The sequence below is a fragment of the Gouania willdenowi genome, chromosome 21 (assembly GCF_900634775.1).
Source record: "Gouania willdenowi chromosome 21, fGouWil2.1, whole genome shotgun sequence".
Classification (NCBI taxonomy): Eukaryota; Metazoa; Chordata; class Actinopteri; order Blenniiformes; family Gobiesocidae; genus Gouania; species Gouania willdenowi.
In genome coordinates, this window is record NC_041064.1 from 5,637,241 (window position 1) to 5,653,858 (window position 16,618).

At 36.9% G+C, this 16,618-nt stretch overlaps 1 protein-coding gene across 1 annotated transcript in view; it reads right to left on the reverse strand.

Moving 5' to 3' along the window:
• The window catches only part of LOC114454901 (syntaxin-binding protein 5-like), an 85,582-nt gene extending 70,409 nt beyond the window's left edge, over positions 1-15,173 (reverse strand). The window contains 2 exon segments of the mRNA XM_028435784.1: positions 1,926-1,989; positions 15,043-15,173. Coding sequence (XP_028291585.1) covers positions 1,926-1,989; positions 15,043-15,065 — 87 coding nt within the window. The 5' untranslated portion in view covers positions 15,066-15,173.
• Between the last annotated feature and the right edge of the window lie 1,445 nt (positions 15,174-16,618).

Consider the following 16,618-nt stretch of genomic DNA (forward strand, 5'->3'; position numbering starts at 1 on the left):
GTTCCGGTCTTCTGTGATTTGTCCATTTTTCCCATTTGCTATTAACTTTCCTCCACAGTGCTCACCCATCGCTCCACGGTCGGGACTTTACGTACTGATCCTCTCACCGGTCACAACGGTTTTTAAGAGTGCATTCACACCGATGGATCCTAGAACTTTTGGTTTGCTTGGATAATCCGTCTCTTTTGGCCAAACAAAGTCTAGAACAGATCAAACAGGTGAATTCTAGAGCGATTGTTTCTGTCAGTCTCGGAGCATTTCCAATCAAAGCCAAACACAGGAAGTATCAGCGATGACATAGAGCACATGGCATTGTGGGTGATTGGTAGAACCGGCGCCAATGTGAAACAGGGCTTTAAAACAACTAAAGCACGCCAACTTGTTGCTGCTCCATTGTTAAAAGTTGTGAAAGAACAAACGAAGAAAGAAAAAGTTTCTTGGCACTCTTGAGCGCTCGTTTTGACCCATGGAGAGCTTCATTTTCAGGTTTCTGTTTGTCTGCCTAGAGAAGTCTCAACTGGTTAGCTCATGTAACGGCACCAGAGGCTGCTTGGAGCGGATCAGAAGCGGAGCTCTGGACTCAAACCGAGCCAAACCAAGGTGATAAAATCATCAGCTGTCCTCAACCAGTGTGAGTGCTCCCTAAGAATCATTTAAAATTGAAAGTGTCTATTTGTACAATTGCCATATGGACAACGCCCGGTGCTATTGGTACGTTTACCAAAGTACACGTACGTAGCGTCTTAGGGTTAGGTTATAACCCTATATCGCAACAATTTTTAGGGTTAGGTTTAGGTTTACGGTTAGGTTTAGTCTTGGTCACGTGACCTAAACTGGCCAATGAGGGGCTGTGCTTACGGATAGAATGTCAGTATATTGATACGGCCACCATTAGGATAGCCATCACCTTTAAAATTTGGGCAAATGGGCTAAAATTGTTAAAGTTTTGTATAAGAATCTATATTCTTTAAAGCAATACACAACCCATCCCATAAATGCATGGTAGATGATTGCTGTGAAGCTAAATGTCAATTTTAAACTTTTAGCCTTTAAATACACATAATACCCCTTTGAATATCGCCATTATAGAGATTCACATATGATGTATTCATCTTGTCAGTATTACGCTTCGTATTTCTGGTCCCAATGTTAGTCTGTGCCGAAAACAGCATTTATATCCAAAGGTTTAGTGCTTGGATCTGTTTACCTCTATTTATTATTCCACAGTTTCGTAAACATGTCTACCTCCACAAGCGTGCAATTGAAGTGCTTTTTATTGCATATTCAGCTTCTATATTGCCTCTCATTTCTACTTCTAAAAGGTGTAAACAGTAAGCAGAATATTGTTTACTAAGATTTCCTGCAAATGTGCCCAAAGAGATCTATAAAGTGTGTCTAAGTCTATACTCTGACCCTTAGAGTAAAGTCAGGTTAAAATGCATCTGTCAGCACCAGATGTCGGGAAAAACACTGCAATGCAAAAGACAGGATTGGTATAAAATGTGCTCTTTGGGCCACAGCTTGAAAACATTCAGAAAAAAACAATGTTTCCTAATGATTCATGCAGGAATTTGCCCATTGTTTTGTACTAAGTGTGTGACAGCAGCAGTAAACCCATGCCTCTCTTTTATGTCCTCAGAGCTTGTCAAATGTAGTTTCACCCAAAGGCGGTAAAATCCATCGGGGAAATCAATACGCTTCTCAAAGACGGCTCTTTTTGCAGGAATCTCCACATGGCACTTTCTTTTCAATAAGGATAAAAACATGACCCAGAGGAACTAAACCCAGGGGAAAAGAAACAGGTTTTACCCAAAAGACGGAAAAAAAAATAAAAATAAAAATAAGAGCAGGTGGTTGGGACTGCTGTAAAGTTACTCTGTGATCTACGAGGGGATGGGGTTTAGAATTTGGTCATTTTCACTCACCTTGCCTTCATCCTTTGGACTGTCACTCAAATGCACAACAGGTCCAGGGTGAGTTTTTGTTGCTCTGTATAAAGAAAGAAAAGGTAAAGTTAAAAAATGGTAAATATTTTGTAATGAGCAGCCAGAATGTCAAATATATATTCAAAAATGCATGTTAGAAAGCTGCATTACTGCGTCACATACTGTATCAACGTTTCCGGAAGGACCCATTGGTGTTCATTTTCACCGCTGCGGGTCCGTAAGCTGCTTTTCACAACAACTTTTCAAAATAAGACTTCAAATCCTAAACGTAAATTTCTCAATAGAATTGTCATAAAAACAGTTGCTGCCACAGGCTGACCCTTAGCGTCACAGGGAACGTTGATATGCGACGAGTTGGCAGTGAGAATGTGTTGGTTGAATCATTAGCACTGAAAACACAGGAAACAGAATGGATGTTGCTAAAACTCCATTCTATAAACAATAGCTCTATTGTTGGGAACAATCCTTGATATCAGTCTGTTTAGAAAAAGGAGAACTTAGACAAATGTGGGAGGAATGACATGATCTTCCAGAAAAAATAAAGAGAGACAAACACATCCACATTCTCAGAGATCCAAGCAGTTACATAATCTCCTTATAGAGATTTAAATGAAAGCAGCCGAGACGCAGTGGGTGGTCAAGGCCATGGAAATAAAAGCTGTATTGTGAATACAAAACATACACCAGCTAATTTCACTTTAAGCTCTGTGAAGTAAACAAAAAACAACCCACATTTTTAATTAATTTCATGATCCCAAATAGCCTGACAGCTACATTCTGTGGTGATCCACTGTACTGTCATTCAAATTTAAATACCAAACCTAACATTATTTTTTACCTCTATTGTACATTTGCATTTGAGGAATTATACATGACACTGTATACCATAAATACATAAATATGAACTTTATTCTTCCCTAACCCTGTTATACCCTACCAAAAAATAAAAATGGTGCCATGATCAGGATAACTTTGAAAAACTGAGAATATCTGGCAAACTATTTTGATTGTACTCTTCGTGAACTCCGATAATCTCGACACAGCACAGCACACGCATAATGATTCCGTCCAACCACTGATCTTCCACCAAGCAAGAAATCATCAAACATGATCTAGCATGACCTGATTCTGCATTTAATCAGGATTTTTTGATTCTCTACTTGAAAAAGTGACTTGGAACGCCACCTGAAGTTAGAGCTCGAAAGTCGAAAAAAAATAAATACATCTAATAATACAGTATTCAGTCATGTTTGAGATATTTGGACGACCTACCACTGAACTCGGAGATCGGACTTATAAACTTGGAAAAGTCTATTTTTATTTGCATCGTTATGTTTTTCCCCGTCTTCTCGCTTCTGGATTTTCTCCGTTTAACATCACAAATCACGAGGTTAAGAGTCGTCGACTTTCCTCACATACGAGTTTTAGTCGTAAACAGGGCTTTCAATTAGCACCCGCCAACCCGCCAATTGCGGGTAAAAATTTAATTATGTCAGGTAACATTGTAGCGTCACTAGCCATTTTGTCTGGTGAAGAATGAAACACCATTGCTGAATCGGCAGGCTACGGAAAGTCATTGTTGCCAGATTGGGCTGTTTGTGTAATGTATATCTGGCAACACTGCTGGTTGTACTAATCCTACCTTTCCCATGAACACTATATTGTGACGTGTCATACAGCAATTGGCTACGTGCTTACGCTAAGATGTTATTGTTATTGATTGTTATGGTTTAGTATCGGAGAAGACGAACGAAACAGCGCAAAACAAACAATGGGAGCTAAAATTAAGCTGTAAAATGAGTTAGGAAAAAAACAAACAAACATGGAGATTTTTATCAGGTGTTAAAAAACCTGAACTGCAAAAAAGGAAGGCTGCTGCTGACACAGGGGAAAATGAAGATGATAGAGGATCTGAAAAGAAGAAGAAATTGAGGAGTTTTATTACTAAATGGATGTTGGGTCGTGAGTGGCTGGTATTCCACCATTTGTTCACCTTTAAAATGTGCACTATACAGTTTGTGGGGAGTGGGATTTATTTACAATACGCATGCATGCTAGTAAAACATGTTTTCTCTACAGTACATGTCATTCTTAGTTAGTACAGATTACTTCTATTCTTTTTAACTTCAAACAGTGTTTCAGAGATCCTATTTTCATTTGAGTTAAGTTTGTTTATTAAGTTATGAGAATATACTTTATAAAAAGTTCACTTCTCTGTCACACCCAAAGTTCCATATTACACCTTTTAGGCATTGTTACAACATTGTTTTTAAATTAAAAGTTTGTATTTCTGCAATCAACTAAAATAAAAACTATTCAAAGAAAGATATTTCTGCTGGAAAAAAATGTATCTGGTGGTTGGTTGCCTGGTAACTTTAAGAATCTATTAACCATGCTGGCTGGTCATCTAAAAGGTTAATTTAAAGACCTGGTCGTAAATATTGAACAAGTTCAATATCAGTGTCAGTTTCAGAGTTGATTATCTGGAGAAATTCACTCCTCACACACCTCAGACAACAGGATAATCCCATGAACCATAAAACAATCTGGAGTTTGCCATCCTTGGTCGGAAAAGTTGTAAAATCGGGACAAAAACTGCTCGACTATATTTATGCGTGTACACAACTTTATTGAAATCATACGGACCCCAACACTAATAAAATCAGGCATAGATTAGTTTTGATTGTCCTCTGTGTGAGCTCTGATAATCTCAACACAGCACATGCACAATGATTCTGTCCAACTATCGATCTTTCATCCAAACCACACATCTGATCAAATGACATCTAACATGACCTGATTTTGCATTTAACGTAACTCAGGATTTTCGACTCTCTACTGACTTGGAACGTCACCTGAACTCAGAGCTCCTACTCGGCAAAATAAAATAAAAAAAAATAAAAGATAAAATATAGTTTTTAGTCATGTTATAGTGGTAATAAAATATGCTACGGTTTGATTTATTCATTCAACTGTTCATCACGAAATCCACCTTGATCTCCAGACATGTTTTGACTTTCAACTGCCAGTCTTTGTCAGAGGCGTCTGCTGGTTGCTTTGAAGTTTCCCTTGAAGGTTCCTTGACCCGTGTCTGAATAAATAAAACTTTAACATATTATTCAAAAGAAGACAAACCAATCTTGCTGGAATAATTACAGTGGTCAGTCATGTTTGAGATATTTTGACGCATTGCCGCTGAACTCGGAAAACTGAATTTTAAACTGGGAAAGGTGGATTTTCAAGTTGCCTTGATTGCAATCAGTGACACTGCCAGGATTCATTTTTATAGCACGCACAGATCCCTGCCGTAATGTAATTGTTGCATTTCAGAGCCAATTGTTAGGACAAATTCACTCTTTAAACACCAAAAACCACAGAATAATCTTATAGAACAATCTTATAAACAGTGACGTGCCATGACCACTAGGGTTGGGTAGGCACGTTGCAAATCGAGACCACCAATGACATTTTCAGACGTTTCTGCTGGCAAGTGTTAATCAAACAAAGAAACATAAGCAATTATTTAATATAGCCTCCATACTCTCCCAACAAGATATATCTCATGATACGGCAGCGCATCCATTGTTTGTGTTGGAAACACAGAAACATGGAGAAAATGACAACAACAACAACAACTCGGAACAGCCTCAGTGAGGAGCATCCACAAAGCCAGTCCTTCCTTTTGTACCATTCACTGTGGAAAATACAAAACATTTCCTGACCTTACCTTTGCTGAAGCTCTGGTAGCTTAGTTGTTGGTCTCCCATCTTTTTAAAGCTGTTGTTTTTCCTCAAAAGAAAGTTTCTTTATCGTCTCTACCGCTGTCATCCTGCCTGTAGTGTAATCCCGCCCACTAGCTAGAAAACATAGCTGGATCAATTCACTAATGCACTGTGAACTTACGTATAGCATTTAGCATAGCACAGTTACGTCCTAAGGCAGCGTAGAGAGCTGCCTTTTTATGTAAATTATTTTCATTTTGAGGAACTGACTGCGCATGCGCGAACACATAAAAACGTGCTATGGGAACAGAGGCAGAGCAGCAATGTGCTTTTGGAAGAGGGCGTGGCCTCCTCCTGCCTTACAGGGGAGTGAGACTGTGCAGTGTCTCAGCTGTACCAGGAAATAGCGATGTTTAGTCATTTGGGCTATGAAAAGAACAAATGCTGACACTTTCAAACTTATAGGTACTGTAGGCTATCGGAAATTGAAAAATAAATCATTCATAATTAAATTATAATTAAAACAAATAATCAAAATATGAATTCACCCTTGGGTAGGCACTGCCTACCTTGCTTACCCTGACTGCACGTCACTGCTTATAAACCATTAAATAATCTGGAGTTGGCCGTCTTTAGTCGGAAAGGGGTAAAACTGGAAAAACAAAAGCTGCTCCGCTACGTATCTTAACGCGTGTACACAGAAATCATACGGTTAGAATAGTGTATTCCAACGAACATCTAACTCTGTGGAATCCATTCATAAAGATCTATGAGTGGAATGATCACCAGCACACTCCGCAAGCCATCAGATTTATTTATTTATTTATTTATTTTTTCTTTCAACGTGGCTGAAATGAGAGTTGAAGTGGGAAACTGAGGTAAAGTGTGACTGACACATTCAGATGGGTCCCTTTAGCTATGCCTGCTGCCGGGGAGCGATAAAGACCTCAGACCACTGCACGCTTCCAATACTGTTTTATTCAGCAGCTTAAGAAGTAATATCCAAAGAGTCAACAATCCATCTGCAACTAACGACATCGTCCAATCATGGCACGGCACATGGCACGCTGGGATGATGGCGGGAGCTCCAGAGCAAACAACACAAGAGGATGGGAAGTCTATCTACTGTAATGTAATTAGTACACGTAGCTTAGGAGTCCAGTTTTTATGCTACGCATTTAGACCATATGCAGATGAATGGGACCAGATATGTTTGTCCGTGCGTATAAAAAGATTGCCGTTAGGATGGAAAAAGCCAAGACTTGGTATTTCATTTTGAATAAAGGCTGTGAATAAGGCACTGCAATGTGCGGAGGAAAATATGTGCAACTTAATGACTTGCAGATAAAATTCTCCTCTTTGTTGGCAAGGTCGTTTAATGAATTGCAGGAAAATGAGGTAGACTGTTTTGATGATGGAGTCACTAAATTAAATTTTGAGTCGTTATTATCTAAAAGATATGGTCATAAAGACTGTTTCTTTGTTTGGACACATTTTAAAAGTTGGTGAAATGACTTTCAATGTCATACATAGAAAAAAAGTTCTTCTCACTTTTTATAAATATGTGTTTTATTTCCAACCAATAAAGATGTTAAAAGCATTACTTATACATATAACTATGGGCTTTAGCCTTCAAAAGAACATATGAACCAGCTGTCAGTCCTCTCTGGAGGTAGATTTGTGTCTTTTTTATTCAATAAAACATTACAATATCTTAAAAAAACAAAAACAAAAAAAAACAAAACTCAATCAAAAAAAAACTTAAATAAAAAAAACAAAACTCATTAAAAAAAAAAACTTTAATAAAAAAACCAAAACATTTTCAATCAAAAACTTTACTTCAGCCAAAAATTCATATTTTCAATCAAAGAAAAAAAGTGTATATATATATATATATATATATCAAATGCTGCACCCTTACTTAACTTACCAAAAATGACAGTGGTTCTTTTAATTTTAGTGTAGCTACAATTTACATAATTCATAATTTCACAGCTGTAGAACTAAGAACATTAGTGTCATTATAGTTCTGTGTTTACTCGCCTTTTTGTCTACAGCCAGCAGGTCACCTAATTGTGAATAAAGATGATGCTATATGTTAATTAGGTGTGTGCTAATAACATTGGAAACACATTGCAGATCTTTGTATTTTACTTATAATTCAAAGTTTTAAGAAAAAAAGGTAAAACGTGTGGTAAACTGGACTCGATAAAACCTAAAATTGCATAACAAGAAAAAAACGGGGAGGAAAATCATTGTTTTAAAGATGACCAATTATCTTGTTCGTGTCTTTGTTCACTGTAGAGGATCGATTGAATGCAGGATAATGAATCATACTCCAGTAACTCAGACAGTAACTCATTAATCTAGTTAGAGTCATGGTTAAAGCTAATGCGAACATTTTAGCTTATTTAGCAGGTCAAATAGTCATTTGTATTCATGTTGTGTACAGGAAAATAACAGGAAAGGGATGAAGTTGGCATTGTTTAGTTAATTACATATATTGACTTGCCTTCAAAAAGCGCTGGTCAAAGGATTTATTTTTCAACTTTTTTTGTTAATGGTGCTAATTTGTGTGCTAGCATTAGCATAATTATCGAGACCTCTTTCCCCTTTGAGACACAGTATATTGTGAATGAAGAAAATAACAAATTAGCTTTTATAAGTGCTTTCATTAAAGTAGCGGTTCTCAATCTTGGGGTCAGGATGCGAGACACTGGGAGGGGGACGCCAGATGCCTTCAAGAAACTAATAATATATTTTACTTGTTTTTTCTAACATTTTTCTGCAACTACACCAAACTTGCAATATTTTAACCTATTTTCATCACTTTTTCTTGCCATATTTTTGCTCCTTTAATGCATTTTTGCTACATTACTCCCATTCTGCCACTTCTTCATCAAATTTAAATGCCTTTTCTGGTCTTTTTTTGTCACATTTAACCCATTTTTATTTCCTATTAAAACAAGGATTAACATCTTTGAGATGACTATATATTATGGCACAAATAACAATACACTTCCTGGAGAACAGTGAATGAAGCCATTTTATGATGAGGAAATTAGGAAAGCTAAAAAAAAATGATGTCATCTGTAGCTTGGAGGAACCATAACAGCGTGGTATGTTTGCTTTCCTTTCACCTTCATTCAGAGATTCAAACTGTCAAGCCTCTCGATATCACACGCATTCAACACAAATGAAAAACACCTTCAACTCCAGCAGGACCAGTGAATCCATGGCAACCCAGCACCATTAGAATGGGCGGTAATAATCAACACGACAGATGAAAAGGACTGAGACAGAAAGGGAAGTGACATGTCAGCCACAGGGAACCATAGAAATAGGACGCAGAGCAACAAATGTGATATTGTGACATTATGGTGTTACGTGCACTAAATGCATCATGGCCTGGTGACGGGATTGCCACGTGTCTACAAACATATGCATTATTAAAACTGTCATATATACCTAATGTGTCAGGAACAAGTGCTCCGAACAGATGGGAGTGGTTTATTATTTAACAGTTCTTGTGTTTGTTTGTCTATGTTTGGTCACTTTCCTCTGTAAAGGGACTCAATGGGAATTTAACAAGTAAGTCACACAGTTAAGAATATCAGACTCAAACAGCAGGAGTGACATCTGTAGGAATAAAGGGAGGAAAATGGGCTTAGATTTGGTCACAACTGTCAAATCTGTTGTCAATAGCCGAAGAGCCGCTGGGCTAAAGCATGGTGGGTTTAGTACTTACTTTTTTCTTTTTGTTTAGAAACACATTTCTCGGTGTGTTAGGATTTATTTAGACACACAAAGAAGAAAGTGTCAAAAAAAGAAAAGCTAACCACTAAGAAATTACCATGTCAAGATGAAGGCTTTTACCACTATTCAAAGAAGAAATAAATACTGTACCAGGAAATATTGACTTTAATGCCTTTATCAATTTGTCATAGTATGATCATGGTCTTTTTCTGAACAGTTTCTGACCACTACACTGCTGACAATCATATTAGTGGCCTACAAAAACCAAAAATTAATGTGCACCTGTCATTTCAGTGCATTATTTATTGTTTTGTGAGCCCATAAAAAGGATTCAGCTTAAAGGTCCCCATGTCATGCCCTTTTGTTCTAAAAACCCAAAAAACATAGTATTTGAGGTTTATTTTCCCAAACTTGCCTGTTTTCCAGAATTTAAGCCTCTGAAAAGTCACTTTCTGAGCAACTCTCCACAAAACAGGCTGATTTGTGACCTACTTCTGCATATTATTTTTGTTTTTTGCATATTCATGGTGGGCGTGTCTATAGATGGGACACGGACTTCCTCCTCCCCGCACGGTGACGTAGCTTCAGAGGACGGCCCGCCCTCCTCCCACCCACTCTGTAGCCGAGCTCATGCTGCTTTATAAACACGAGACAGAGCGTGGGGAGAGCTTCATGGAGGCGTGGCTTCTCCAGATCGTCAAATTCGTCATCAAAGTGAGAACGCGTCATCAAACTGGAGCGAGGTGTTTGGGCTCACCCTGTCGTAAGAAAGGAGCAAATCACCCTCTAACTAATGATTGATGGAATCATTGAAAAAACACTTTAAGCATGTGTATGAAGCCCTAATAGCACTTTATAATGTTTAAAGCACAGAAAAGTTGATTTAGTGTAACATGGGCCCTTTAACTCTGATTAATGCTAGTGACAGCATTAATGCCTTGTCAGAAATTTCAGGCGACCCCACATGGGATCTCGAACCCAAGGTTGAAAAACCCTGACTTAGTGCCTCCTTGATATAGTTTTTTTATCATTTACAGTCATCTCACGCCTGGGGTGAGTAGTGCCATTGTGTATCCCTAGGGGTACACGTACCCCCATTTGAGAAACACTGTTCGAAGCCACCTGTGTCAAACACAAGGCCCAGGGGCCAAATCCGCCATTCAGAGCATCTGATTCGCCAGCAGATGAAAGTGAAAATGACAGCGTAAAAATGAATCATTGTGTAAATTACCAAAAATCTTCCCCAAAAATAAATTAATCAAAGGACATTTAAGTATCTGTAATTGATTGCTAAGATAGTGTTGATGCCTTTCATAATTTATGTCTAATTTTATAACTGGTAGTGCAAACCTGGGCACATTAATGTTGAAATTGTTTCATTTTCCAGTCTAAAACCTGTGGCCTAGTGTGATCAAACCGGTCCTTATTTGGCCCTTAAACTAAAATAAGTTTGACACCACTGGTCTAAGCAGTTTGTCTTTGGTTAAAGGTTTTATCAAAAACTCTTATGTTCCTTTGATGTAACAGAAAAACAAAGGAACTGATAAATAAACACAATATCACCTCTTCAGCAGAGGTAATAACCTCCTGTCATGTGATACACTACTGAATATTCACAATAATCACAAGAAACAGTCAGTACAAGAGGTTAAAAGGGTGAAATGTAAAAATTAGTCTATAAAACACCATATTTGAAGAAACATAATTGTCATAGATTGTTAGAATTTTTGCTTTATGTGGATTTTAGAATCACTTTGTTTTGAGAAACAAACACTGTCAGTGCTAATTTTTTTATTTTTTTTCCATTTCCGCAAACTTGTTTGTTGAAATAATCAAACTTGCCAATATTGATTAGGGCTGATATGATGCCAGGCATAAACAGAGTAAAACTGATCAGGAGAAAACAGGAGCTGCTAATTTCACATTTCCTTTTCAATCTCATTGTTTACTTCTCATTTCAATATTCATTTTCTGATTTTGAAAGCGTGTTCATGTCAACACGACACCAGTAAAAAGGTTGGAATATTCCAGAGTGGAAGGTTTTGTGGAAGTATAAAATAAAAGACCCCAAAACTTCCATCTATGTTCTTTGGTGGAATATAAATCCCAGGATTTATTATGTCTTTTTTCTCTGTTTTTTTTTTTTTTTAACAATATGACATTGACTCATTCACCTTCAAGCTTTAAGTGAAAGTTCCACAAACAAAATACAGAAATTCTCTGGTTTTGCTTTGTTTTGGTTTTCATGAACTCTGTTTCCCAAAGTCTGAGTGCTTACTGTTCCAAAATCTATCTTCATTAGGGTGTTTCAAATTAATAAAGGTCAGTGTTTTTCAACTTTGGGGTCATGACCATTTGTGGAGTCGCCTGGAATTAAAATGGGGTCACCTGAAACGTCTAGGAATTGACCAAAAAATGTATTACTGAATAAAAAGAGAAATTTAACCCTCTTATTATGCTCAAATATTACTAACACAATGATTTTCAGAAAATTGTTGACCAAGTTTTTGTCTCAGACACTTTGTTTATTTGTTGAATACAGAACTAACACCTTGATGATGAAGCCTTTTAATTTAGAATGAATTTGTCTTGAATAGTTTTTCATCCAAATCTTCTCAAATTTTCTGACAACATTAATGACTATAGAGTATGAACCCTATTGGTTGTGGTGATGATATGATTTGTCCTGCAGCGCCACCATCAGGTCAATGGGATGTAAGGTCACACACGTTTTACACAGTTAAAACAGCTTAGGGTCAAATTGACCCCAGAATAACACCATTGCTTACAATATGCGTTCAGCTCATTGAAAAAATATAATCATGATCATATTCTGCTAATCAATCAGACCCATCAAAAATAAACTCAACTATTATTTTTTGAATGATAAACATTGAATGGAGTCAAATTGACCCTAAGGATAATAAGAGGGTTCAAAAATACCAATTATTAATGAAATCTATTATTATTTATTAATCTATATATATTCTTTCTCATAGAAATTGAGTGCCACGAGATGCTTTTGTTGTAATTAGTGCTATATAAAAAGTTACATTTGATTGAATTATTATTACATTAATTAAAAAAAAAAAAACAATTTTAAACAACTGCATTCAACACTTTCATTTTCTTAAAAGATAAATTTTGTTCAAATTAAATGCAGTGCTGGCACAATTTCTCACTAATCTTGGCTACTCCTTATCTTTAACACAGTACAGCAAACATGATAAAAAAAAACTAATTCTAGAAAGAATTAAAAAAATAAATATTTGGGGTTGCTAGACGTTTGTGATATCGAAATGGGGTCACGACCCAAAAAAGAATGGGAATCATCAACATAGGCAGAGTTGTAAAGAGTACTGATATATCGAACTCAAAAAGAAGTACTGTTATTTCTACTTAAAATACTCAAGTACAAAAAGAGAAGTTGCTAAATGAAATAGTACTCAAAGTAAACGTTACTAGTTACTTTCCCCCCACGTTTATTTTTGGTAATAAATCTCGCCATTCAATTAAAAAAATAAAAATGTTGAAAAAATGACCTCCAAAACTGAGAAAATAACCAACATTTAATGCTGTTTTGGTGCCGTACATTACGTTTAATCTGATTGGTCAGCTATGATGTAATATATTTAATTGTTGTCTGGTTATTTCATTTCTTTGTAGTTTCACAATGTCTGTTGATCATTTTAAAACAAAAAAAATAATAATTTACTCAGTGTGTAGAAATGTAAGAAATGACTTCACTTCTTTGAAAATGTACTTAAGTAGAATTAAAATTAGTGATTTAGAAATATACTAAAAAAAGTACCCATAAAAACAACTTAATGACAGTAACGTGAGTACTTAATGTAATCTGTTACTTTCACCTCTGGAGATAGGTCAGATGTGTCAAACTCATGGCCTGGGGGCCAAATCCGGCTCTTTGGAGCATCCAATTCGGCCCACTTGAGAACGTAAAAAATTATAGACAAAACATGAATCGCGTAAATTAAACTCAACAATATTTGGGGACTGACAGTTTTCCTGGTGCTTATATCGCATGATTGCAGTCATTTTTAATGTTAACCTGTTGAAAAAAAACTCAATTTTTACAAAATCTTTCAATTTTCCTCAAATTATTACAAAATATTTCCCTTGATTAAATAGAATTTGTTCACAAAACCTTCGAGATTTAAAGTGATTATCCTGTTGGGACCGATATCTGTCACTTATTGCTTGGGTATTGTCAGTTTCTTACGTATTTTGTATTTTATGTAAACGTAGAAGTGCCAACTAGGGCACAATAATGTTTACTTGTTTCTCCGCATAAAATCTGTGGCCCAGTTGAGATCAAATTGCTCCGTATTTGGCTCCTGAACTAGAATGAGTTTGACACCCCTGAGATAAAGGGTCCATTACAGTCACATTAAAATCCAAGCAGAAATATGTGTTTGAAGAGCAGACCTCCACCTAAACCTCTGACACTCTAGTAATGATTGGCAGTGAATCCTCCCACACGTTCACATCAGTGTTAACACAACTCACGACACTTTGAGCTGTCACCACCAAACAAGATGGCCTGGTAGAAGACTGGCTTATGACTGACACAGCCAGGCTTTGTCGGGGTAACGCCAACCGTAGAGGTGCGTAGGTGGGTGAAACCAAGAGCAACATGTGCATCCAACGCAACCCAAGCAGCATGTGTGTGCGTGTGTGTGTGTGTGAACACATGATGAGTGTTTTAGTCGTCACGCTGCAACATAGAATCAACAAAGACACGTGTCAATGATCTCATAAAGGCCTTAGTTGATTGATCCCAGGCAGATGTGAGGTGTTATATAACGTAGGACATGCTAACCGCTAAGTTACAGCACATCCATCTTCCACACCCGCAGTGACTTTCAGCAGTGTTTGGAGTCAATCCCTGGTGGTATTGTGCAAATGTATGATCGAGCTGTGACAGGTTGACAGTTCATCACAGCACGCGCACACGCACACACACATACACGTACATTTATCACACACAGCCCAGCGCTGCTTGTACTTTTTGAATGTTCATATTTAGATTTGAATAATATTGTTTATTGTGTATTATGTCGTTTTTTGTTTTTTTTCACTATTTGTACCTTTTTGCTGTCAAGACATGCTTTTTTTTCTGACTATTTATGCTGTTTTTTGTGACTATTTGTGCCTTTTTTGGCTATACTGTATATGCCTTTTTCTGGCTATTTATACCTTATTCTGAATATTTATGCTATTTCTGTGACTGTGCCTTTTCGTGACTATACATGCCTTTTTTCTGATTATGACTTTATATTCTTTTTTCTGACTATATATGCTTTCATCTGAGTAGATACCTCTTTTTTCTGACCATTTATACCCTTTTTCTTTAATATTCATGCCTTTTTTTCTTCTATATAGGCCTTTTTCTAACTATATACCTTTTTTGACTATTTATACATTTTTTTCTAAATATGTCCTTGTTCCTTTTGCTGTAAGATAAAACCTCTAACCACAATTTAATTTGTCAAAAACATGATGACAGGGTTGAAAATGTAGGTGACAAAGACCCAACAATGGATTCAGAACTCTATATACGTACAATTCAGTAGGTTACGACAGCATTAAATACTTACAATTCTATGGCCTTGTTCCACATGATGACGTAGCCTGACAAAATAAAGGACTCGATGTTGACGATGTGTGTGTTTCCACGCTCCGTCCCCACGTACAGCCATTTACTCTGAAAGGGCAGGTGGCAAAATGTGATCCTGAAGAACAAAAGCAAACACAGCAGTCAGTCACAAAGGTGTTTAACAATGACAAACTGTAGTTTCAGTGCACCAGAATTGACCAGTTTTCCCCTAAAACTGTTACTGACTCAATACTTGGTCTTGTTTTAGTGGCGGAAATGCAGCAATATGAGAGAAATAGTTAAATTACTGTCCCAAGGATGACACCAGGGGTAGAAAATTTGATTATTGTGCTATTATTATCTTAAAAAACAAGAGCCCTATTTACAAACAACTATTGGAAGACAAGAAGATTATGCTTTTTTTTTGAAAAGAGGATGTTTGATTTTTAGCTCAGTCCCAGGATGATTTTACATTCCACTCCTAATGCATCATGGTTGAGTATGACTGACTAGTGTGCCCAACGTGCATACTTTTAGAACAGTGATTCTCAACTGCTGGGTCGGGACCCATAAGTAGGTTGTGGACCTCTACTGGGTGGGTCACGTACAGCTGGTCAAAAAAATAAATACTCAATGTCTCTCATGTTGGTCTTTATTTTGAAAAAATTTTTTTTATTTTGACAGGCATGCTGTGAAATGCATGTTGCACTGGAAAATATATAGTTTATGTTTTTAAAAAGATTATTTGTGTGTTTTCAACAGTTATTTTTGAAAAACTAAATCTGGTTGGTTGAATTCTAAAAAAGTGGGTTTAATGGATGGGATTTAATGGCCGCGGGAAAATGTGGGTCCCAGGGTGAGACCAGTTGAGAATGCCTGCTTTAAAAATGTCACTATATAGTATACATTCATTTTTTTTCTCGCGTACTCAATCTTTTCATACTATCTAATGTGAACACACTACATGCAGTACTAATTTAGGGTCAGACTTAGTGAGTAGTACGTTAGTATGACATTTCGAACACAACCCAGGTCTTACAAATGTTTCCTGGGCTTTTACTTCCTGGTTATGGGTACAACTTCCTGTGTGACAAACTCATCTTTCTTAAAAAAAAAAAAAAACAAGGAAATGCCGGCTTCACCTTTTTTTTTATTATAGATACAGTCAATTGCAGCACATAATGAACAATAACTTTATTTTATTTTATCAACCTATCTTTAGCTTTTCACATTAAGAGCACCAGCCATGCAATCTTAAAGCTACTAGTTCTCCATTGTTAAAATGATTGTCTATTCCTTTTGGTCCATCAATTACACCCTTTTTTTTTCTTAACATCAAGTGTTGCTGGGATTCAGAAGCCATCATTGTTCCACCACTGGCACCAGTATTATCATCATAAGACCCTTAACAGGGGGAATTAAGCTGAGCACACAGTAAGACACACCCGCCCATGTCGATTAGCTTGTTCAGATGGGGGTATCAATGGGCTTCAGCCCCTCAGCCACCAGCACGCTGTGGGATTATTAGATAGACAAATGAGTTCGCTGGCAATTCAATAAGGCTTTTAGAGGCTGAG